The sequence below is a fragment of the Tympanuchus pallidicinctus genome, unplaced genomic scaffold (assembly GCF_026119805.1).
Source record: "Tympanuchus pallidicinctus isolate F22 unplaced genomic scaffold, pur_lepc_1.0 scaffold34, whole genome shotgun sequence".
NCBI lineage: Eukaryota > Metazoa > Chordata > Aves > Galliformes > Phasianidae > Tympanuchus > Tympanuchus pallidicinctus.
In genome coordinates this window covers 1,160,839-1,184,329 of record NW_026294752.1, presented here as the reverse complement: position 1 = coordinate 1,184,329, position 23,491 = coordinate 1,160,839, and the positions used below count along the sequence as shown (strand labels likewise).

Sequence of the window (23,491 nt, the reverse complement as noted above, 5' to 3'; positions counted from 1 at the left end):
TGCAATAGGTGCGTCTTCTCTCTCTCTTGTTGTTTTTTTTTTAATACAGTGATGTCTCAATCAAGTCAATAAAGCCAACCCATTCACACTCACACCATGACAGCAGCAGCAGATTTCTTTCCCATTTAAGCAGAGAAAAATAAAAATCATTGCCCGAGAGAGCTACATCCATTCTCTGAAATTGGAGGGATCTCAGCTTATGAGGTTCAGAATCCCATGTGATGATTGATTTCCAGCTTTGCATGACAAGAGAAAGCCATTTTGGAATGAAAGATTGTCAAAATGTATCTGGCAATTGAGCTCCAAAGACACATATTCCTGAATATTACTTTGAAGAGAGCAGTAACTTTTAAAAATTCTTTTACTGCATTTATTTACTCATTTTTAAAGCAAAATGGCACTATACTAGGTTGGCTATTATGGACTTTTAGAAGTCCATAAAATTACAAAAAATCAAAGGGCCAGACCTTGTGAAAGGGCAAAATTTCATGATCAGATCTTGGAAGCTCACAGGACTTCTTAGGCTTCCAGACACAAACCATCTTCCAACTAGAAGAAGAGTTAGCAACAGTTTGTGTTTGAGAGTATGACTTAATCAAACACTGAGTAAGCAAAATTATATCTGGATTGCTCCCACTGCAGTGAGTGCTGGAGGTGAGACAACATAATGTCTCTGATTATCTCCCTAGGCATTTGACTGTCAACATACCAGAGAGGAAAACGCTAAGAAAAGAAGAAAGGGAAACACTGCTTGAGTGTGAACTCTGCAAGAAATATCTTATGGAGATATTCTGCTGAATTAAACAAGCTTGCTGCATTAAAATCAAAGAAGCTCTGCCTATTTATTGTAGGTAAGGATGTGGTGATTAGCTATTTCCATTGCTTGGAAAACCACAGGAAGAAAAATAATTAAAAAAAAAAAAATCCTTTAACAAAACTATCCAATATTTTACTGTATCTTATGTATGCAGTTCTTAGAAATGGGAAGAAGAGGGCCTTCAAAAAACAGAACTGTGAAATTCCTTTGTAAATGCTTTCCGATAGTGATGAATAGTTTGCATCAGTAAACAAAATTCGATTACCCGTTTTATGTGTTGCTGAATTCAAAATTCTGCTTTTCTCATTAAAATAGGGGATGTTCCCCTTAGATAAAAAGGAAGATTATATCAAAACCTCTTCCAATCCAGTTTCAATTCTTCACCTATCATCTCCCTATTCTCAATTCAGACTTATTTCTCTATTTATTTAAGAAGTCCCTCTTCCAGAATCTCATGATGCCTTTAGCACATGGATAGAGTATGGAGTTTGCTGCCAGAAATGAAAAAAAAAAAAAGATCTGAAGAAAAAAAAAGAACACAAAAAACAAAGAGCAAACAAACAAACAAATGAACCAAAAGACACTGGGCTTCAAAAATGAGCCACCACAGTAGGGTTCCACTTCCAAATTGATTACGTAATGACCTCTTTTCTTCCTCTAGAAGGTAATACAGAGCCTGAAGTTCAGATATAATGCAGAGGATGTTGTTTGTTAGAGTGGAAACAAAGTGAAAAGCTAGTTATAATGCCAGGATTGTTTCTGATACTTAGGGAGAAATACAGACATTATTTGTTAAGTGCCAATTCGAGTTAGTTTTATTTAGTTCTAGGAGCAGAAAGGCTTTGTCTCATTCCCAGGATGCACGCAACAAAAGTTAGGCCTGCCCATAGACAGTTTGCATAAGCTGTAAACTGTATGCTGGGATAGAGGAGCATGGTGTTTCTTCTGTGAGTGAAATACAGCCAAATTATAGGTTTCTTCTGTACAGGTTTGCATAGAAGAAATGGGTCTTCTCAAATTTTTTCTTTAATATTTGTAGTGGATCAAATTTTTTCACCTTCTCACAATACAAGGTGCCTCACCCCAAAGAACAGCCCTACTACAGGTTATGGTATTACTAACTCTCATGAAGGTTAGTCTACTCTGACATCTTATAATCACATGGGTGGGACTAAGACAGAAGTTTTGCAGGTATTTGTATTTAAGCTATGTTTTATTCACAGCGAAAGGCATTTTGGATGGCATCTAGTGTAAGAGATAAATATCAGTACCTACTCACAGAACCAGACTAAAAACTTGGGCAAGTTCTGGCATATGACATTTGGCATGCAATTTTGTGTGGATCAATTAATTAAAGAGCACTCAGGGCCCTCTTGAATAAAATTACAAAAGAGAATTCAATCATCGTTTATCTCTCAATCACTCTTAGAAGAAGTTCATTTCATAACTGAAGAACTGGATCAGTTCCAGCTTTTTTCTGTTAACATGTTGAGTTTGTCGTGATCGTGCAATGTAATATGAAGACGTACCAGTAATTGGTATTAGCAGATAACAGAAGACTTTTTCAGTGGTCACTTTACCTGTGCTTTACAATGGAGACAAAAAGTTCACGACTGACGATTCTGTTCAGAATCAATTAGATCAACCAGTAGTTTGTACATGGCTGATTTTCCACTGAAGTAACTGTGCAAGCCATCTTTCTGCAAAGGGAGAGTCTAATACAAGGATTACTACATTTCTGCTTCTTCTCACTAACATAATATCTTTCTGGGGACAAACACTTAGGCAATTACTGTAATTACGATAAGAACTCCATTTCCCATACGATATACAGAAAATGAGTAGCCACATAGGGCCATATAATTATATTTAACCCTCCTTCCCCCAAAAAAACCTTTCACTTGGACAGTATGAAATTGTTTATTTGATACATCAGTGTTAAAATCACACAAACACACATGGAAGTAAATTAAGAATTAAATTATGTCTTCTCTTTGAGTCCCATTAGGGGAGCTGAAGGGAGCAAAGAGAGGACAAAGCTATGTGAGCTCAGTGTGAAGGAATGTAGCTAATGTTCCTTATCTGACCTCATGCTGAGCCACAACACCAGCGCGGAGCAGTTCTTCTATAGCATCATCTTCATATCTAAGCATGCCCTTCAGTATCTCCACTGTATGCTGTCCAAGAAGCGGAGATGGTTTGGGATGTGACACAACAAATTCACTATATCTTACAGCTGGCCCTGTTAAAAAAACAACAGCAACAAACAAACAGATAGGAAAGAAATTATTTTCAACGTTTACTGCCCGTATTAATATTGAAGTGTTCACGTTAGTTTAAAGAACTAATTTTCAAAGCAGTCTTAACACCGTGTGTATTAGTTTCAGCTGGGGTGGATTTTTCTTCAGAGTGTGTGGTATGATGCTGTGTTTTTGGTTCTAAGAGAAAAGTAATGTTGGTAACACACCGATGTTTATAGTTGCTGTTAAGCAGTTCTGTACAGAGCCAAGGCCATTCTCAGCAAAGGGCCCAAGGAGCTGAGAGGGAACAGAATTAGGACAGCTGACTTAAACTGGCCAAAAGGATATTCCATACCATATGTCATTGTGTGGAAGGAGTTTTGAAGGGTGTGGGAGTTCATCTGGCTCTTGCATTGCTTGGGGTCTAACTGGGCATTGGTGAGGGGGAGGTGAGCAATTGCTTGTGCATCAGTTGTTATGTACATTCCTATACATACATATATAGTCATAACTTTATCCTTTTCCTTTTATCTATCACAGTAAATAGTTTTATCTCAACCCACAAGTTCTACTTTTTTTTTTTTTTTTCTTCCTCATTCTCTCCCCCATCCCACTGGGCAGGAGGTTCCTAGTAAATGAATGTGATGCTTAGCCACCTGCTGGGTTAAACCACAAGACAGTGCTTATTTACCACAGAAAAGTTATATTCTGGAATTAAAGACTAAGCAAATTCCCGTCAACAGTAATGCAGCAATAAGCCAGATTTGCTGAATATTTGTCCAACGTTAAAGTTTTTTCCAGCACTATGTGTTTCAGGTGTTCTCAAACTAATATTACATCCCAGGTCTACCACTCTGCTAGCCTAACAACACAGACATTGCTAAATCCACACAGTGGGATGTGCTCCAGAAATCCTCACGCTGTTCACAACAGGAGGCAGGACAAATATTAGAATCCAAGAAAAAGTCATGTAAAGGCACTGTTACTGCTTTTCCAGTAGCACATGTGCAGCACCATCTCCAGCAAGAGACAATTCAAGCACCTCTGCAGCATTCATCATTACCCTGCAGTGATGAAGGACTGGCACCATGCTCAGAAACAGTATTCCTCACCTTGTTTTATATTTTCAAGAGAAAGCAAACATGGTAGCAGCATGAAACTTAACTTCAGGTATTCTGATCTTAGTTTTTAGCAATCCTCTGCAGTGAATTGAAGAAGGATTTCAATACAGTTCTTTGCAGACAAGTAGTTATATTATTACTGTCAGTCTCAGAAGAAGGAAGAGGTCACACATTTACTCTGAGATCTAAAAGACTGTCTTATAGAGAAACAGATGATAAAAATCTCCAGAATTGTCAGTAAAAACTTTTTCTTAATAAATAATTCAACAACTTTTGATGCTTTTGACAACAGCCAGAAAAATTTCTCTATTCATACTTACGGCCTTTATTGTACCCTCATAAGGATTTTACAGAAAAAGCCACATGTACTTACACCTTCCCTGATATCACTACAGCTTTACTTGCAAAGAAATACATAGACAGAACAGTTTGGCTTAGTTCTAAAGGAATAACAGGACATCAGCTTGCAAGGGAAACAAACCACAAGAAGTCATCCTATAAGAGGATGAGTAAGGAAGTTGACTACTTGAGCTACTGTTTATTTGATCAAATTATGCTGTTTTTGCAACAGCCTTCCCTAAGCAGTTCACTTGTGATCAAATGTTTAACACAGTATTCACAGGTATTCGTTTCAAAGTGAGAATGGTGTGAGAAGGGGTATTTAGGAAAACTTTTTTTCAAGCTGATTGGGTATGTTCCTAATGAGTGTGCTCCTAGCAGAGGTGAGGTATAGTTCCTGTGCTTCAAAAGGAAAGGAGGGAACTGGGGAATTACAGATCAAATCATTAAACTTCAAGTGACATTAAATAATGTAGAAAAGAATCACACTGAAAGTATTCAGGATGCATCTATTAAGAACACATAACTTTCATTCATCCTCTTCTATGTCTGCCAGAAGAAGCACTGAGGGTGAGATACATCCCACCTAATTTCACATGTTGATAATCTAGACATTTTTAGTTGCTGAGGTTCCCTTTTCAGTAATTGAAGACAAGAAGATGCACATTTTAAATTCAATAAAGAAACATGGTCTAGGTAAATCCAAAGCCAGGTACAATTCTGAGTGGGAAATCATGTTCAGAGAACAGCTACTGGGAGCCTTCTAAAACAGGAGAATGCTTCAAGTGAGCTCCACAGGAATCCGTTGAGAATGAAGCACTGATCAGTATTTTTTAGAGGGTCAGTTGATGGAACTCACATTGTACCTGCTCAGGATTCAGAGGAGTTCAAGTTAAAACTGACTGTGAAATAGCTTTCACAATGACCAGGCTACACCAGAGAAATGGTCTGATAAAACAGGAGGGGAAGGAGGTACATCTAATTACATAAACACAGGGCAGGGGACAATCAGCAAGGTAGAAAAAGCTAGGGGTCACTCTAGATCAGAAAGTGAGTATGAGTTAACATCATTTTGTTGCGAAAAAGGCTATAGCATCATGTGGGAATGTATGAAAAAGAGAGAAGCCTGCAGGACACGTGAAATAATCCTTTTGCTCTAGTTAGGGATGGCAGGTCACAGCTGGAATGGTGACTAGTGGGGGCCCTCCACTGCATAGCCATGAACCCCAAATTTCTTGCAGAACAGCAACCACAATGATCAGCAAAGGCATGAATGACTAAACAAAGCAAAGGCCAGTAAAAAATATTGTCTTCTGAACTGTCTTCAAAAATTCTGTGACCCTTCTGCAACATGAACGTAAACCCTTCCTCATATTCATGATGAAAGAGAAATTAACTGACTTAAACTGCAAAAGTAAGAGCAAAGTTAGGTACTATAAAATAAACTTTAGTCATGGGAGGGACAGTGAAATGCTGAAAGATGTCTCATAAGGAGATTACAGATTTCCTATCAATCAAGATTTTAGGAATTATTATGTTGTTATAGCAGAATCTAAGGCCAGTCCTTGAGACTTCTTGATCTCTTTACCTTTCTTTCACACACTAACATTTGTGAGAGCTAAATCGGGGGTAATTCTTCTATTAACTTATCTCCCTAATTCAACTCAGTTTGAACATAATTCAATTTTCAGAGGAAATCCCGTGTGAGAGATCAATACCTAGGCAATAGGCAATACTATTAGGCAATTCCTATAAAAACTAAAAACAAATCAGAAATAATCTTATTTCTGGCATGTGTAGCTGAGAATATTCATGTCTTTATACAAAGAAATCATCAGACTCCCACAGGAACTTATCAGTATTTGTACATGGTTTCCACTTGATTGTGCAAATTTTTGCTAGTGTAAAAATTTCCTGTCTTAAATCTCAGGAGTTTTTGCAGTGATAGCAGAAGACATTGAATAAACTTCTAATGAGAGGAAAACAAAATTGATATTAAGTGTACAACAGGCATTAAATGCTTCACGCTTCCCAAAGAAATTAGTCTTACAAAGTAGAACACGCTAGAAAACTGCACAGCAATTATAAAAAACAGTGTCTTTTTTGAGCTTTCATTGTTTGACGCATCATTCATCACGCTACTTTTCACTTTGATAGAGTTATAAAGTTATCTACATTCATTCAAAGGAGCTAGTTGCTAATGATCCATCATTAACGATTCTCTGTTCTTTCCTTGTGTAACTTCTCCTTGGCTTCTGTGTCAATTAGGAGGGTGCAAAGCTTGCCAGTCAGGCTTCAGCAATCCCACGCTCCTACCGAACAGCACTCCCAGAGAGCAACCAGCAGAATGCTATGCAAATGCTAATTAAACACAACTGCCTTATGAGGAAACCATCCCTTCAGGCAGAGGGAGGTGAACTGCTTTAATTAAGGTCAGAAGCATTTGCATGTGGGTGAGTTACAGGGAGCTCTGCAGATGAAAGCAAGCCTTTGCTGGGATAGAAGCAAAGTTACTGGCTGGAAGAGGTCACCTGTTGGTCCCATCCTGCTGTAAGCAGGACACTGCTCTCAATTGAGCCATCTAGTTAAAGGGACAGCTATGGTCACTTGAAGAAAACAGGGAAGGAATGAGTAGCTTTGGTTTACCTTTGTCTCATTAAATTAAAAAGAGTTTCTTGCTTTTTGCTTTTATTATTGCCAGTAAAGGAAAGAGCTTTCACCACATTTAAATTCTAGGCTGACATTCTTCTTATTATTACTACTTTGACTTTGGCACATTGCTAAAATACATGCTGTGCACAACATGCAATGTTCAAAGACAGTAGTGCTACAAGAAATCAAAATTTTTATCAGTGTTGACTATGTTGACAGCTGTACCTTGACGGCCATCTTGAACATTTCCCAGAAATTGAACTCAACAGTATCACAGTAAATTCTATTTCTTTGGTGCCTATCTGTTACAGCATTGCTAGACACTGAGCAGAGCTATTAAGTTGGGACATAATAAATACATTACAGCAGAAGATAAAATGAAATAAAAGCACTTAAACTAGACCATGCTAAGGTTCATTCCATAGGAATGAAATATCTTTGAACATTTTAAGCAGGTGAAGTACACGATGTACATTGGAACGTGTCACTCTGCATTTCTGAGATTCAGAGCTGCAGAATCAAGGTCAATTTTATTATACAAGTAGTAGAAACTGAAGTTGAACTAGAATGACATTAAAAGAACAAAGAACAGCATATAAAATGAATAAAGATAATAAACTTTACTTTTTCCTGACAAATAGCAATCCTGTAGTACTGTGAGCCAGTCACCAGGTAACACTTTCCCCACAGCACAGCTTAAAGCATATTGAAATAATCTAACTCATAAGTTATGCAGAGGGAATTAGACCCGAGGATAGCCAAGCTCAGGGAAAAGGCATGATTACTGTTATAATTCAAGTGGGACAAAGAAAAAGAAAGGAGAAGTTTGAACTAAGGTACGCGTATCTATTCTTGCAACACATATTCTACATTTGAAAAAAGAGAGCAACAAGAAATTCAACACCCCTGGTTAGCTAGCTCTACCTCAGCTCACAGACTAGTCTATATACATGCATGCATCACACAAACCAAGAACTTGTACCTCACCCAGCATGGTGTTGCTACGTAAGAGTTTTGGAATTCCAATGAAATATCACCAACAATCAAAAGATGGCCAGGAACCAACACATTTGCACCCAGATCCCACATACACTACAGTTCAATTTGGGGTGTTCAATCAGCTAGCTGTGAAACCAACCACTGTAAGGGCAGGATCAGCAGAAAATGAGAAATAACTTTTAAGGTACTGAAAAGAAAAACAATACAAAATACGTCAGAGAAATGGGCTTCATGGCTTACATGAAAGACACTCAGGAGTTAGAAGTGATGTGTTCAGGGATGTGTTACCAAGAGTAGATGTGGGAGAATATATTTTGAACGTTGGTTCTCTTTCCTGTTGATCCAGCCTTGACTTCTGTTAATCTACCACTCAGCTGAGATGTGCATATGATGCCTGAGCATGCAGTACAGGGCAGCCTGGCCATGATGCCTTTACTGAGTTTCTGCTCCTTAGTAAAACACAGTGTAAAAAAGTACTGCAATATTTTTTGGTTTCTTGCTACAGAAGCTTGAGATCTTGGGAGACTTCTTGGTTACATTTTTTTTTTAATCTCTGGAAAAAAATCTTTTCCTTTTACATTACATTAGAGCTTTTAAGGACAACTCATAATAGAACTGGAAAAAAAAATTAAGGGGATAATATTCAGACTCACTCCTTCTTCCTTTACTGCATGTTCCACTTCCTCCTCTACATAAGATACAGCCACACAAAGTATTCAACTGGCACCCAGCACAGCTGAGAGAATAGAAAACTTTGGCAGGATGCATAGGAATGGATGGACAAACATTTTCAAATGGCAAAAAAAAGTATATCCTGTGTTAGGTGCCATACAAACACAGATATAAATAAATCAATACATCAATAAACATTAGTAAACAATCTGCAGTGCAGTAAAAGTAGACAGGAAGGTAGAATAGGGCCTGTATGTAATGTGACAGTACTTGTAGGAGAGGAATGTGCTAGTAAGATCCCACAGTCTCGTGCCCTATTGAAGGAGGAAGACGACTCACCTTTTTGTAGGAACAACACAAGAGTTGGTGTGAGGTTGGTGGCTACAGAAACACCTGAGTATGGTCAAGAGGATATTAGGGCTACTGCCACTCAAAAGGAGGCCCAGATCAGGTGCCTTTACACTAATGCATGGAGCATGAGTAATAAACAAGAGGAGCTGGAGGCCACTGTGAGGTCAGAAAGCTATGATATAGTCGCCATCAGGTGAAACGTGGTAGAATGACCTGCTGAGCTGGAGTGCTGTGATGGATGGCTACTGACTTTTCCAAAGAGATAGGCAAGGCAGGAAGGGTGTTGATGTAGCCCTCTATGTTAAGAAAGAATGGGAATGTATGGAAACTAATGATGATGATGATAGGGTTGAGAGATTATGGGTCAGAATAAAAGCGAAGGCCAACAAAATTGACATTGTCATGAGAGTTTGTTACAGGCCACCCAACCAGGATGAAGAGGTGGACAAGACACATTACAGACAGTTGGGTGATGTCCCAAGGTCTCTCCCCCTTGTTCTCATGGGGGACTTCAACTTCCCAGACATCTGCTGGATTTATAAGCCAGCAGAAAGGAAACAGTCCCGGAGGTTCCTAGAGTGTGTGGGAGATAACTTCCTGACACAGCTAGTGGAGCCAACAAGAGGAAGCGAAATCCTGGACCTGCTGTTGTTAACAGAGAAGGTCTTGTGGGGGATGTGAAGGTTGGAGGCTGTCTGGGGCACAGTGAACATGAGACACTAGATTTCTCAATCCTTGTTGAACCATGGAGGGGAATCAGCAGAACTGCCACCTTGGACTTCCAGAGGGCAGACCTTAGTCTCTATAGGACCATGGTGGAAACGGTCCCTCGGGAGGTAGTTTTGGAGAGTGTGGGAGCCCAGGATGGCTGGGAGTGCTTTAAGGAAGTTATGTTAAAGGTGTAGGAGCTGACAATCCCCAAGTCACGTAAGATGAGCCAACAGGCGAGGAGGTTGGACTGGCTGAACAGAGACCTTTGGCTGGAACTCAAGAGCAGAAGGAAAGCTTACGCTCTCTGGAAGAATGGGCAAGCGACTTATAATGATTACAGGTATGTAGTGAAGCTGTGCAGGGAGAAAATTAGAAAAGCCAAAGCCCAACTAGAACTCAACTTGGACACTAACATAAAGGAAAACAATACATACTGCTATAAATACATCAACAGCAAGAGGAGGGCTAGCGAGAATCTCTAGCCCTTGTTGGATGCTGAGGGCAACATGCTGACCAAGGATCAGGATAAGGCTGAGCTACTTAATCCCTTCTTTGCCTCATTCTTTAATAGTAAGACTAATTGCTCCCTGAGCACAGCCCACTGCACTGGTAGGTAGGGATGGGGAACTGAATAGGCCCTGCATAATCCACCATGAGATGGTTTTGGACCTGTTCTGAAAACTGGATGCTCACAAGTCCATGGATTATGCCAGATGGATTGCACCCTGGTGTGCTGAGGGACTTGACAGATGTGGTTGCCAAGCCACTCTCCATCATCCTTTGGCAGTCCTGGCTAACCAGAAATGACCTGGTGGATGGGAGACTGGCAAATGTGACACCCATCTTCAAAAAGGGCCAGAAAGACAATCTTGGTAGCTACAGACCTATCAGTCTCACCTTGGTGCCGGGGAAGATTATGGAATGGATAATCTGGGGAGCCATCATAGACCAGTACAAGGTGAACCAGGGGATCAGGCCCAGTCAGCATGGGTTTACCAATGGTAGATCCTGTTTGACAAACCTGGTTTCATTCTATGACAAGGTGACCTGCTTAGTGGATGAAGGCAAGGCTGTCGCTGTGGTCTAGCTGGACTTCAGTAAAGCCTTTGACACTGTCCCCCCTCAACATCCTTGGGGAGAAGCTGGCTGCCCACGGTTTGGATGGGCGTACGCTCTGCTGGGTGAAACACTGGATGGATGGATGGATGGATGGATGGATGGATGGATGGATGGATGGGTGGATGGCCAGGCCCAGACAGCTGTGTCAGTGGAATTAAATCCAGTTGGCAGCCAGTCATGAATGGTGTCCCCGTAGGGCTTGGTACTGGAATTGCTTCTATTTAACATCTTTACTAATGATCTTGACAGGGGTGTGAGGATTGAGTGCACCCTCAGTAAGTTTGCAGACAACACCAGCTGGGAGGAAGTGCTGATTTGCCAGAGGGGAGAAAGGCAATGCAGAGGGACCTGGACAGACTGCATCGATGGGCCGAGGTTCACTGAGGGTTTCAATAGGGCCAAGTGTCAGGTCCTGTATTTTGTCAGAACAACCCCAGGCAACCCTGCAGGCTTGGAGAGGAGTGGCTGGAAAGCTGCCTGATGGAAAGGGACCTCGGTGTAGTGATGGACAGTTGGCTGAACATGAGCCAGCAGTGTGCCCAGGTGGCCAAGAAGGCCAATGGCATCCTGGCTTGGATCAGGAATGGTGAGCAGGACCAGGGAAGTCATCCTGCCCTGCACTCGGCACTGGTGAGGCCTCATCTCGAGTGCTGTGTTCAGTTTTGGGCACCTCAGCACAGAAAGGACAATGAGGTGCTGGAGCAGGTGCAAAGAAGGGCAGCAAGACTGGGGAAGGGCTTGGAGAATATGGCCTGTGAGGAGAGACTGAAGGAACTGGGGCTGTTCAGTCTGGGGAAGAGGAGGCTGAGGGGACACCTTACTGCTCTCTTCCAGTATCTGAAAGGTGATTGCAGCAGAGTGGGGCTGGTCTCTTCTCACTGGTGACAGGATGAGGGGAAATGGCCTCAAGTTGCACCAGGGGAGGTTTAGGTTGGATATCAGGAAAAACTTCTTTACGAAAGGGCTTTTAAGCACTGGAATAGGCTCCCCAGAGAGGTGGTTGAGTCACCATCCCTGGATGTGTTTAAGAACTGCTTGGATGTGGTGCTCAGGGACGTGATTTAGGGGAGGGTTGTTAGAGTAGTATGGTTAGGTTGTGATTTGACTTGATGATCTTGAAGGTCTTTTTCAACCTGAGCAATTCTATGATTCTATGCCTCTATGATCTACAAGCCATCTGTTTACCTTTCCTCATTTGGCAAATGCTGACAGCCATAGGAGAGCTATGAGGATTATCCAACGCCACAACAGTGAAGAATTTAAGAACTGAACTGTTGTGAGGTGATGGAACTGACAGGCAGAGCACAAAAATGAATGAGTAAATAAATAAATATATAGCTTACTTCTGATAATCATAGAGAGGTGTCTAAAAATCAGATCACTTTAAACCCAAACTTAGGCACTGGGAGCATCCATTATAAAGGTCTTAAAACTCTTTGTTAGGTATGCTTACAAGGTTTCTTTTCACCTGAACCTGCACATACTGCAATGCATTAAAAAGCATTTTATGTGTTTTCTATCAGCCAACTTTCTGGATAACATCAGTGTAAAAGTACTGCTCTGCATTTATATATACCTTGTATTTTAAGATGTCACCATACTGTCTGTACCCAATTAATCATGAGTGACTGCTGGGATAAAAGCGGTCATTTTTTAGTCATTCTGGTTGCATTTTGAGAGTAATCCTGCATAACTGCATAATTCAATACAATTTTGAGAGAGGACTCTTAGTACATTAGAGCATTAAGAACCTGACAGTAAGGTGCTCTCTACTGCTTCCCATACATATCACCTCTGAACAATGAAAATTTGGCCTTACTTTTTGTACAGCCTCACAGGGCTCCATTCTTTCACATTCTTTCATGAAATCCCCAAAGACCTTAAGAGAAGACTCAAAAAAAAAAAAAAAAAAAAAGACAGGAAGGAAGACAAGGAGTAAGAATACTCAGAGGTAGCAATTTTAAAGAACCATGAATTCCCTAGGTAAGAATCTGTAGCTTCATTTCCGAGGGAAAAGCATTTACATGTCTGTGCTGTCTTTCTAATCATCTGTTTCTCTGCTTTGTCCCTTTGCCCCCCAAAACTTCTGAAATCTGTCAATCGCGACCAGTGTAAAAATCCCAAGGAAAATTAAGCTCTTACCAGTTTTGTGAAAATTGGCAACTGCTGAAGGACAGATACCAAAATTACTGTCCTGATGACATCGGGGGGAAAAAAAAAAAGAACTCAGATATTACATACTCTGGCTGCAAAGCACTTACCGATAAGTACAGACACAGCTGCATAAGAGTCACCTGTCTTTCCTTAGGGAGACTTGGCATAAAGGATATAAGGAAAGGTCAGGTCATCCTAAGTCCACATAGAATTTATAGAGGATAGAAATCCAAAGGAAAATGATATTTAGTCCTGCTGTACATGGAACAACTTCTTCTAGACACTTTTTTCTACAGCACTATGGAAGGTGCAAGCTCAGGGCAAGGATACTAAAGACTTCCAGTATAATGTAAATTGCTCTTGCAGGAAGGAGCTAAAGAACTTAATGGCAAAGGTGAATATCTGGGAGAAGCCCTGTAAAATTCCAGCACGAAAAACCTAAAGAGAGGCAAGCCTAAACTACTGAAAATGCAAGCTAAAAATTTGTCTCCAGTCATAATCTAATCAATACAGAACCCAATACAGAATCCCAACACAGGATGTGGGTTAGCCACAGGATGTGGAGGTACAGAAATTGTAATGCAGAAATTTTGGGGTGAGCCTGAACGGGCTGCGCCATGCAGGAAGTCAGACTGTGTGACCATAATGATTATTTCTGGGCAAAAGAGGTTGGGATTTCTGAAACACCCATTAAGCACAGATGTTTACATACAACAGCGCTGGGCTTAAGATGGACTACCTGAGCCTCCTCTGACACTTGAGAAGTCTATGTATTGTTTCACTAAGACATTAAGGCCTTCACCACTGTATCTTGAGAGGTGTAAGCAGTGATTAGTGTCCTATGAGGTGGGAAAAGAAAATCAGAATGTCACTTGAATTGAGACCCTAGAAAGGTCAGAGAACCACTTCACTGCAACATGTTCGCAAGATCCTGGCAGTGAGTCACGCCCCAGCTGCGCAGGAAGGCAAGAGGCTCCTTAGAGCCCTCCTACTGAGCATGGGGAAAACCATTTCCCAGCCCCATGCCTTGTGGTTTGCATGATTTTGCATGTTGGGATAAGCATGTCAGACAACCCAGAAAGTGTCTGCATCTCCTCACTGCACCAATCCAACCTTTACTGCGTCCTGCCTCCAGCTATAGGTTAGATTCTTTGGCTGTTCAGAGACCCCAAAGGCCATCCTCCTGGCCAGCTGTGCACCATCAGAGTAGGAGGAGATTAACATTTCCTTGCAGATGAGCTCCTCGTTGCTCCTCAGGTGGCCAGCTGAAGCCTAATACCTGAAGCTGATTTGAGTCTCTTAATTCAAGGATCCAAAACAACCCACACTTAAAAACATATATGGAGTGAGCCTAAGGCTGGATATAACTTTCTTTCTTACCTCTTACTTGCTAAAGCTGCTCTTTTTCAGGGTAGGAAACTTTATGCTTTTTCTAGTCAACTGGTAAAAATAAAATCAAAAACCTTCTCTGAGCAGAAATTTGAAAGACTTTGCTAAACCTTCTTCTAAGCAATCTTTCCGTATGCATTTATGAAGTCCAACCATCCTGACATCACTCATATCCCAAGTGTGATTATCCAGCTCCTATGGATCATTTTTCTATGTCCATCTTTGATGTCCTTGCCTAGTTATTTCCACATCCTTCTGGAAGCATCAGGACATCTGGACATCAGGACAAGGCACAGTTTACTGCAATGAAGTACAAACATTTTTCCATGTTGCCTCCTTACACCTCTAAAGCTCTCCTAACTACAGCTTGAAAGGAGAATTGATATTAAAAGATTTATTTGTGATGACTTTGATCATCTTTCCTTAGTCTCAAGTCAAAATTCAAGGTATTTGTTCTACAGGTCTACCTGGCATTGCTGCCTGTTGCTGCTGAAATCCACCACGATGGTGGCCTTATCAAATAGCTGGTAGCCAGAACACTGCAAGCTGGGTGCCCAAACGGCTTGTGACAGAAGCAGTAACTCTGCTTTAGCTCCCTGGCCTCACCACAACCCATCTGGATAGTAGTACACATGATTTAGTCATTAATTTAGAACGATTAATTCTTAAAACGTTCAGCTTAACCTGTTAAGAAATTAACTAATGAAAGCCTTCTACGTCCACCTGTAGCAGAACTATTCACAGTCACTTCTAACTCTTACTCTGACTGATTTTTCATTAACCCTTTCTCTGGGGCAAAAAAAAAAAAAAATCAGAAGGGATGCATTGTGATACAAAGTGAAAGATAAGCTGCTCAGACAGATGTCAAATCACATGTTTGTCACGTGCATCATGCTTACTGCCACACACATTTATTCTACGCTTCAGACGCTGTTCCTCTGTGGCCACAGTACGCAGGCACACAAATCTTCACATTTGGAAAATCCAGCAGTCGGTTGATACTTTCTTGCCTGGTTAGTGACCCACACCAAGTAAGTATCTGCTGAGTGAGTATTAAAATGATGGAAAAAGTCATCAGCTGCAAAACAGCCAAGGAAACTCTAGTGGTTGAAATTCCAGAGCAAATGACAGCCAGGTAATTCTATGTTTGAACACCATGGAAATACTTGGAACTTAACTCTGGAGCAAGGCATCTGTGATTAAGTAGGGCTGAGTACTATGCACAGCCTGATCACTCTCCCACTCCACCCTCCATTTACATCTGCTGTCCCCTGTGCTGCAGAAGGAGGCCAGTTCCACTGCATGGGGACTTTCCCTGGCAAACCAAGATGGGAAGGGATTTGATACTTTGTTTTGGATTACTTGAAGAACTGCAAATTACATTTTTAGCTCTTTCTGGGTAAGGTGCCCAGACTCTTTGAGGCATAGGCTACTAAAAATGCTGGCAGAGTTTCGGAAAGCACTGTGCAAACTGGGAAGACTTTGTTTCTGAGTGTCATCCTTGAGGCATCCTTACAGGGTCCCAGTTTCCAGAAAAAGCTGAGGATATCAGCTTTCTCTTCTAGGATGTCTCAAATTGACTATGTAAAGACAAACGGTATTCCAAGTAGAGATGAGGAGTGAATATCCTTTCACTGAGAAGGGTAAAGAAAAAACTCCACAGAACACTTTCTAGCCACTTCTGATTTCTTATTTCCTATTTAAAAGCAATCACTGGGTTAATTTTAAGTTCTTTAAAGGGAAACGGAGTGCTTAAATTGGGCTTTGGGAGTCAGCTAGAGAAGGAGCATACTGGGGATTAGGCTGTTTTTTTTCCACAGATTTCTAAGTGACAATTTGATCAATACTGTCTCCGTGTGAAGCACTGGGAACAGCTTTTTGTCTTTCCACTGTCTGTTGCCAACCCCTGACATGTGATATTCAGCTCATCGGCTCGCAAATATCAAAGCAGCGTGGGGCACGAGAAGCAGCCTTCTGAGACCAAGCAGCCTCCAGCCTGGCTCTCAGTTGTGTGGGCATGCTGTGTGAGTGTGCAGAGGGCAGTTAAGTATAGGCTGGTTCTGTATCAAAGTTCTTGTGGTTTCTAATACTTGCCAGCCTTTGCTCTGTCAGAAGGGATTTCAGTGTTGCCTTCCACCCTACAACGGGCAAAAGAGTCAGAAATCATCTCTCCTCACCCGCAAAGACTCAAGTAGGATTAAGAAACAGAAATTTAAGTCAGACACACCCATGAAGAGGAATGAGGCACAAGGTTAGGAAGCCATCCAAAGCTCGCTTGCCTATCCCCTTACTAAACTAAACAGACTCTTTTTGCCCAAGGAGACAACTAAAAAGCTGGGAAACAAAAATTAAAATCAGATTGAAACCAGCCTCGCATAAGCAATATCCCATCTTAAATGTGCACAGATCAGTTTCATTAAAATATTTCCCCGTTCTCTCTTTTTCCACCTCCTGATATTTTGGCTGCTTTCTTCAGATCTCCCTTAAACGGCATAGCAAAATGCTTTCACTGACGTGGTTTGTAATTTTTGAACCCTAATCTTAAGCAGCAGGTGCTTAGTTTTAATGGAATTTTTCCATCCCTGAATGTCTGGGAGCATCAGTAGCACCTCTCTCCTACACAGCCCCTCACCTTTGATCCTTTGCCATTTGCACTTGTGGGTTTTCATTTACTGTATTTCTTCTGCTTTCCACAATCTGCTTTTTCACTGCAAAACCTTCAACTCTCCTCTTTCTTTTACCTCATATGATTGGAAAGTGCAATCTCCTAAAAATCCTTATTAAATATGAAGGGGCTGGCAGTCTCTGGCCTCTTTTTCAGCAGTGCCCTGTCTACTTCACACTACCATTGCAATTTGAAAGGCATCACAATGGATTTAAATATTTGCATCACAATAACAATTACATTTTAATTGCCAGAGGTCCCAGGGCTTATGCACCCACAAAAAACTGGAACCAATGTAACAGTTGGTTTTACTTCATGCAATTAGTTATTTTGGAGTAAATCTGTGTGTGGGCACGTTTGTTCCATATTAACAGTTTTTGTTTCCATTTAATTTTAGCTTTTCGGATAATCTGATTTACTTAATTTTCTCTTATAATTTCCTGTGTTGAGTAAACATAAATGATTTTGTATAGACTTGGTTTCAAGCAAAATCCAAGGGAAAGTATTCATTTTACACACATACATCTAGCAGTTTGGATTAAAAATAGCTGTGTCAATTCCCATTTGTGCATAGAACAAATGGTATCACATCCTAACGTTAGAATTAGAGATGCTGTAATGAGTGAGTGCCTGCACTGTCTTGGTGCTCATAGATTCCCCCTAAACACAGTTATGATTTAACCATTTCTTTTTCACTGTTTTTTTTCTTACATACAGGAATTTCACACCCTGGTTTGTGCTTTAGCTAATGTTCTAAGTGTATTTCTACTTAACTGCTAGAGAAAGCTTCTTTTTCTCATTTTCCTTTCTATTGTGTATCACATACACATGCATACTGGAATGGAATTCTTGCTCAAAAAGCAATGACTTGCTGCAGGCACGACCATATCTTTATTCTCTAACAACTCAACAGAAATTTGACTGAAAATTCTCCCTTTTAACACATAAACCTGCATTGTGCAGTAGTAAATCACAAGGTCTCACGTAGCTTTCTCATAACTAAGTTTTAATTGAGTTTTCCATTCTTAACGAGGCAGCCCAATTCCAGAAGGTCATACCAGTCACTTCCTTAATCCACAAAGCTCAGAGGCTATCTTTTGTACTGACAGCATGCAAAAATGTTTAATGCTAACACAAATACCTTTCATAGATTATTCTGATTCTCAGGCTGATTTCTAAGCCAGCTGTTCTCTGCCTGATTCAATGTGCAGATTTCATTTTAAAACACAGAATATTCCCTGGTTACCTGCCATATAACTAGATTTTACAGGTGTAGAGCATGTTTGTAATGCTTGTTCATCCATTTGCGGGGAAAAAAAAAAATCATAAAATAAAATATTTTGAGTAGCTTTCCTGGATTCTAATTCTTTCTCCCAACTCTAAGATACTGTATCAACTGAAGAATGCCAGGAATTACTTCATACTTCATATATGTACCTGTTGCAGATTATTTTCATTAATTTCAAAGCCAGCTGCTGTTTTTGCTTAAAGTAATCCTTGTTGGTATATTTTTTAATAACATAAATCTTTTAAGAAGAACTGCTTGCTGTGATATAGAAACATTTAAATCTGCCTGAATTATAGATCTGTTACTCTTCTGTTCTTCTCACATAAGTAGGGTCAGTAGCACAACACCTCTCCTTAGACTTACTCTCCAGATAGCAACTTTGACACACAACACCAAACACAAAAGAAAGCTATGAATACATTAAATAAAAAGCAAACAAAACTGTCAGAAGAAGCTAACAATAATCTAGTAAAATGTTTAGAAATAGTAAGGTCAATTGCAGAACAGAAGCTGAAGATTCCGAAGATTGCAGAAGCTGAGAATCTAAGCAGAGGATCTGGCTCCTTGCTCTGTAACCAAACGATTTTGTGATCACAGGCAAGTCACTTTTCCTTTGCCATACCCTTTTGTTTTTCCTACAGTTTTGTTAGTCTTCTAGAGACTGGAGTTCTCTCTTACTATTTGTTTATGTCTGACATAACGGGCTCCATTTTGTACTGGAATGAAATACAAATATTAATTTCCTGATATCCCGTCTCCCAGAGCGACTTCAGATGAGTATGAACCATTGCCCCAAGTGATATCTGATAAATTGAGCATCGCTCTGTTGTGGGAGATATTTTCTTTTAATTCTAAATCCATCTGTTTTGCTGCGCTCTAAGTGATAGTTTCTGGGCACAGAGCATTCTAATTGCAGGATTAAACTTTTAGCTAACTCTTGGGTGGAAACTGTTTCCCATAATGTAGAAGAAAACACATGTTGGTTTCTGTCTGCACACCCTTGAATGTTATAGCCCTGATCTTGATTGGAATATTTAGGTTCCCTTACTAAAGCATGTCTGCGCAACATAATTTGATTAAAATTAAATAATAACTAGCTGTCAAGAAGCATTATTGAGATTTTAGTGGCTCCAGAACAGCTTAGCATTTAGTTGCTCTTTGAAGGCAGAAGCCATTGTGCTGAATGCAATGAATTGTGTACCTCCTCCAAATAAGTAGCGCTCAAACTTAGGGGTGAAAAATGAACCATCACTTTGACTAAATATCTTAGGATCATTCTAATTTTACAAACACACAGAAATTCAAAACGTTTCCAATCATACATGCTTGTATGTAACATTTCACTATAATGCCTCTCATTGCTGTGGACATGCACACTGAGGTGTGGCTGACATCACTGATGTGAACCAGACTTCACTGGCAAGCTGCAAGAAACAGCTGGCCCCCAAATCTATGGGTATACCGGGGGGCACATATCAGACTGCCAGCCACAAACATGGAGGAAACCTTTCAGAAATTATTCTGCTTGCATCTCATCTTAGGGCTCTCTAGTCAAAATCCCATTTGCTAACAAACATACAGTATTAAAACTTACTGAAGATGCTGGAAACAACTTCAGTTTTCAAGAAGATCTAGATTGTTACACAATGCCTTTTGTTGATTTAACTCAGTTTTTACGGTTGTGTCAGTGGCTGCAGACCCCACAAGAAGTATCACCCAATCAAGCGCCCTGTAGCGTACACTGAAATATTTTAACCAAATCCCCAAAAAGCATTAGTAAACCTACCAGAAAAGTTAGCTGGGTGAAGGGAGAGAATGAAGAGAGGCAATATGAACAGTGAACCAGGGCAGTAAATATTTCTTAAGTTTGAGAGCTCAGGAAAACAGATTGCAATTTGGGAAAATACAGAACTTGAACATGGGATAAAGTTGGGCTGTAACAAACACTTCCCATCCTTACCTCCTGTTCCTACCACATCCTAACTCCTACCTGCCTTTATGCTAAGGTATCCTGACCAATCTGCTGTTACCACAGCAAGGTCTAGGTTATTCCCATATCTTCCCTGTTGGCAGTACTTTCTGTTCTCCTTTGTCACTTAACGATGCTTGGGGAAGCATCTCCCCTTCCATACAGACTCTAAAAGCTAATATAAAGACTGAGAAACACCCATAGTGGCTCAGTTCATGAGTTCTCCTCCTGTTTTTGGAAGTGTATGTGAATAGAGCAAGAATATCCATTAGTTTCCCAGGACACTCTCCCAGCCTCTAACAATTTGCCATCTAGCTCCACTATCCCATGCTCCTCAAATGCATACTCCCCTATTCTTCCCAAATCCCCCTCCCTAGTCTCCCATTAACCAACGCCTACTCTAATATCCTGAGGATAATCACCATAAGCAACTTAATACGCCATGAGATATTACATCCCATGCAACTCAATTACTCATCAACCTTCAATGCTCTTTCTTGTTCCCAAAGCCCACAGCTCCCCACAGCACTTTCCATTGAACCCTAAAGCTTATTCTCCCTCTCTCCTTCTCCCACTGCTTCTCCAAAAAGTTCTACTGACCTTAAATATTCAACAATACGAACGCATCACATTCTTGTTTATTTGCACTTTTTCAGTTCCTTCATTAAGCAGCAAACTCCCTAATCTTTTTCTCACATAAGCTGACCAGTTACACATTGTACATTCAAAGCAATACTTGAGAAACAAAGAAAGATAAGCCTGCACTTCTGACTAACCAGTGTATATTAGCTGAATTCTTGCTCTGGATTTGTTAGAACTCTGCAGCTGGGTTTTATCCTTAATGAGAAGCCAAGTAAACCCACTTTGCAGCATGCACTGCAACCAACATATTTTAAGCAGGTGTGGGAAAATTTAGCAAAGCACTAATGACTTCTAAAAGTGCTAGCAGAATCTGAATTTATACTGAAAGATAGGCTGTCAATTCAACACACAAAATGATTTTTTGTCATTTCTGTGCCTGACTTATCCAGCCTTCCTAGAGGGTAACCACAAACAAAAGTAGAAGCAGACTCAGATAAAGAAATAAAATAGAATAACAAAATGTGTGGACTTCAAGACAGAGTAAAATAATTTTCACAGTTCTGTCTGATGTCATTTATTTAATTTTGCATTATTTAGAACTCTGGAAATATGTTGTTTATGTAGATGTAAAATCAATCCTAGGGTACTACAGTCTTCTGTATTGGATATGAGAAACAAGATTTCTAATTAAAGAAATGCAACCTTTATTTTACTGGGTGACACAGAGGAAAGACATGACCTTGGCATGTTCACTCATGCTCCTAGGTAAACCAATAGTAGTGGACTCTCTATACAAAACGTCTAAATACTCAATTTGTTAAGTATGGCACTGTGACAGCTTAATTCAGATGAGTGTACCCTTCCCCCCCAACTCTTTCTCCAACCAGTTTTGACTCAGAATGTGACTAGAGAGAAACACAGCAACAGTTTTCCCAAATGTCTGCACACAAACTCATAATGTCTTTGCTCCTGGATCTGAGATGCCCCTGGTAGGCCTAATCAGCGTGAAGAAAGCACACTCTCTGAAATTCAGTCTTTAATGCAATGTCAGCTGTGGAACCAAATCCAAAGTATCCCTTATCACTTATCAGGTTTGAGAAGTTTATTTTAATTATTATTTTTGCTCAGTAGCAGTCCTCCTTTGTAAAGCCTTCTGAATCCTTTTAAAAATGTTGTTGAATGTTGGCCCATTTCTATTAAAACAGTTATGCTCTGCTTAGTTTATAGACACTGCATACATGGAGAAAACACGTCTGTTTATATGGTGTGCTTTCCGTGACATGTGGAAACTGCTGTTGAAGGCACTGGTGAATGGCAGCACGCAAATAATCCTTACATCTGCGTACAAACAAACCCATAAGCTTCACAGAAGCTGCTCACATTGGATGTTCTTGGAGTGTGGGTTGAAGGAAAAATCACAGTGTTTCCAATTAGTCTTAATTAAAACAGTGGATATCTCCTCATTATCCTTCATACTAAGGTATATTTTACAACTTGAACAGCTTTTAACAGGATTCAGATCTCATTTTTAAATTAAGCTTTGACTCCCCCAATTAACTTAAAGGCCATAAATAGTGCCACTTTGAAATGAAAGACTTAGGACCAGATTCAACAAACATCTTTTAAGCACACTGTAAAACGTAACATTAGGAACCTAGATATTTTCAGTCTACATGTTATATAGAGATATTTTGAGAACTTCAGAAATAAGGTCCCCTTCAGAAAGACCACAAACAGACATTGTGGGCACAGTAAGCCACTGCTGACTTTAAATCCTTCAGTTTGGTATATATGAGTTATGAACAAAATACAGAATAAGAACACACAAATGCTGGGCAATTTTCCTTAGAAGCTACATCAAGTTAACATTATCTTGTCAGGGAGAAATTATAGTTACAGAAAACCTCTTAAGAAAGGAAGGAAAGAAATGGAGGAAAAGAGAGTGACTGTGAATTTGGGAAAATAAAGGAACATTATTAAGCTTTTAGAAAAGTTACTTAAGTTAATCGACATCTGAATACTGATCCAGATATGGTAAAATCAATAATAATAATAGCCCTATGATCACATGGAGAAATTCTTAGACTGCACTATAGTACTGTAGCATAGGAACGCGAATAATTAGAAATCCGCCTCTTCCAAGGCTCAGAAATTTTGATAGAAATATCAGAGGATTTAAGTTTATTACAAGATTGAACTGTAAGGTGTGATATCTGCCTTGAAGTGTGAATCAAATATTCTCTTCAATGTAGCAACATACTTTTTAGAATTGTTAAAAAAGACAAAAAAAAAAAAAAAAAAAAAAAAAAAAAGAAAGTAGGAAAAACTACAGAACTGTAATACATTGTGCCTAAGAAGTAATCCTAATAAACAGTGTTTCTGGTGGGACTTAGATATACTGATTATATAGATTCCTACATGCT

The 23,491-nt window shown here is 40.0% G+C and overlaps 1 protein-coding gene and 1 long non-coding RNA gene across 4 annotated transcripts in view; one reads left to right on the top strand and one right to left on the bottom strand.

Moving 5' to 3' along the window:
- The window catches only part of LOC128088463 (uncharacterized), a 39,729-nt gene extending 16,419 nt beyond the window's left edge, over positions 1–23,310 (top strand). The window contains exon 3 of one of the 2 annotated variants that reach the window (XR_008210261.1): positions 15,492–23,310. This is a non-coding gene — a long non-coding RNA (uncharacterized LOC128088463). Of the gene's footprint in view, positions 1–689; positions 1,156–15,491 lie in introns of those variants that run through there. The other variant, XR_008210260.1, reaches the window with a different exon arrangement.
- The window catches only part of SUGCT (succinyl-CoA:glutarate-CoA transferase), a 330,926-nt gene continuing 310,153 nt past the window's right edge, over positions 2,719–23,491 (bottom strand). For both annotated transcript variants that reach the window (XM_052699012.1, XM_052699013.1), the window contains exon 14: positions 2,719–3,059. In XM_052699012.1, the coding sequence (XP_052554972.1) occupies positions 2,896–3,059 (164 nt within the window). In that variant the 3' untranslated portion in view covers positions 2,719–2,895. The remainder of the gene's footprint in view (positions 3,060–23,491) is intronic.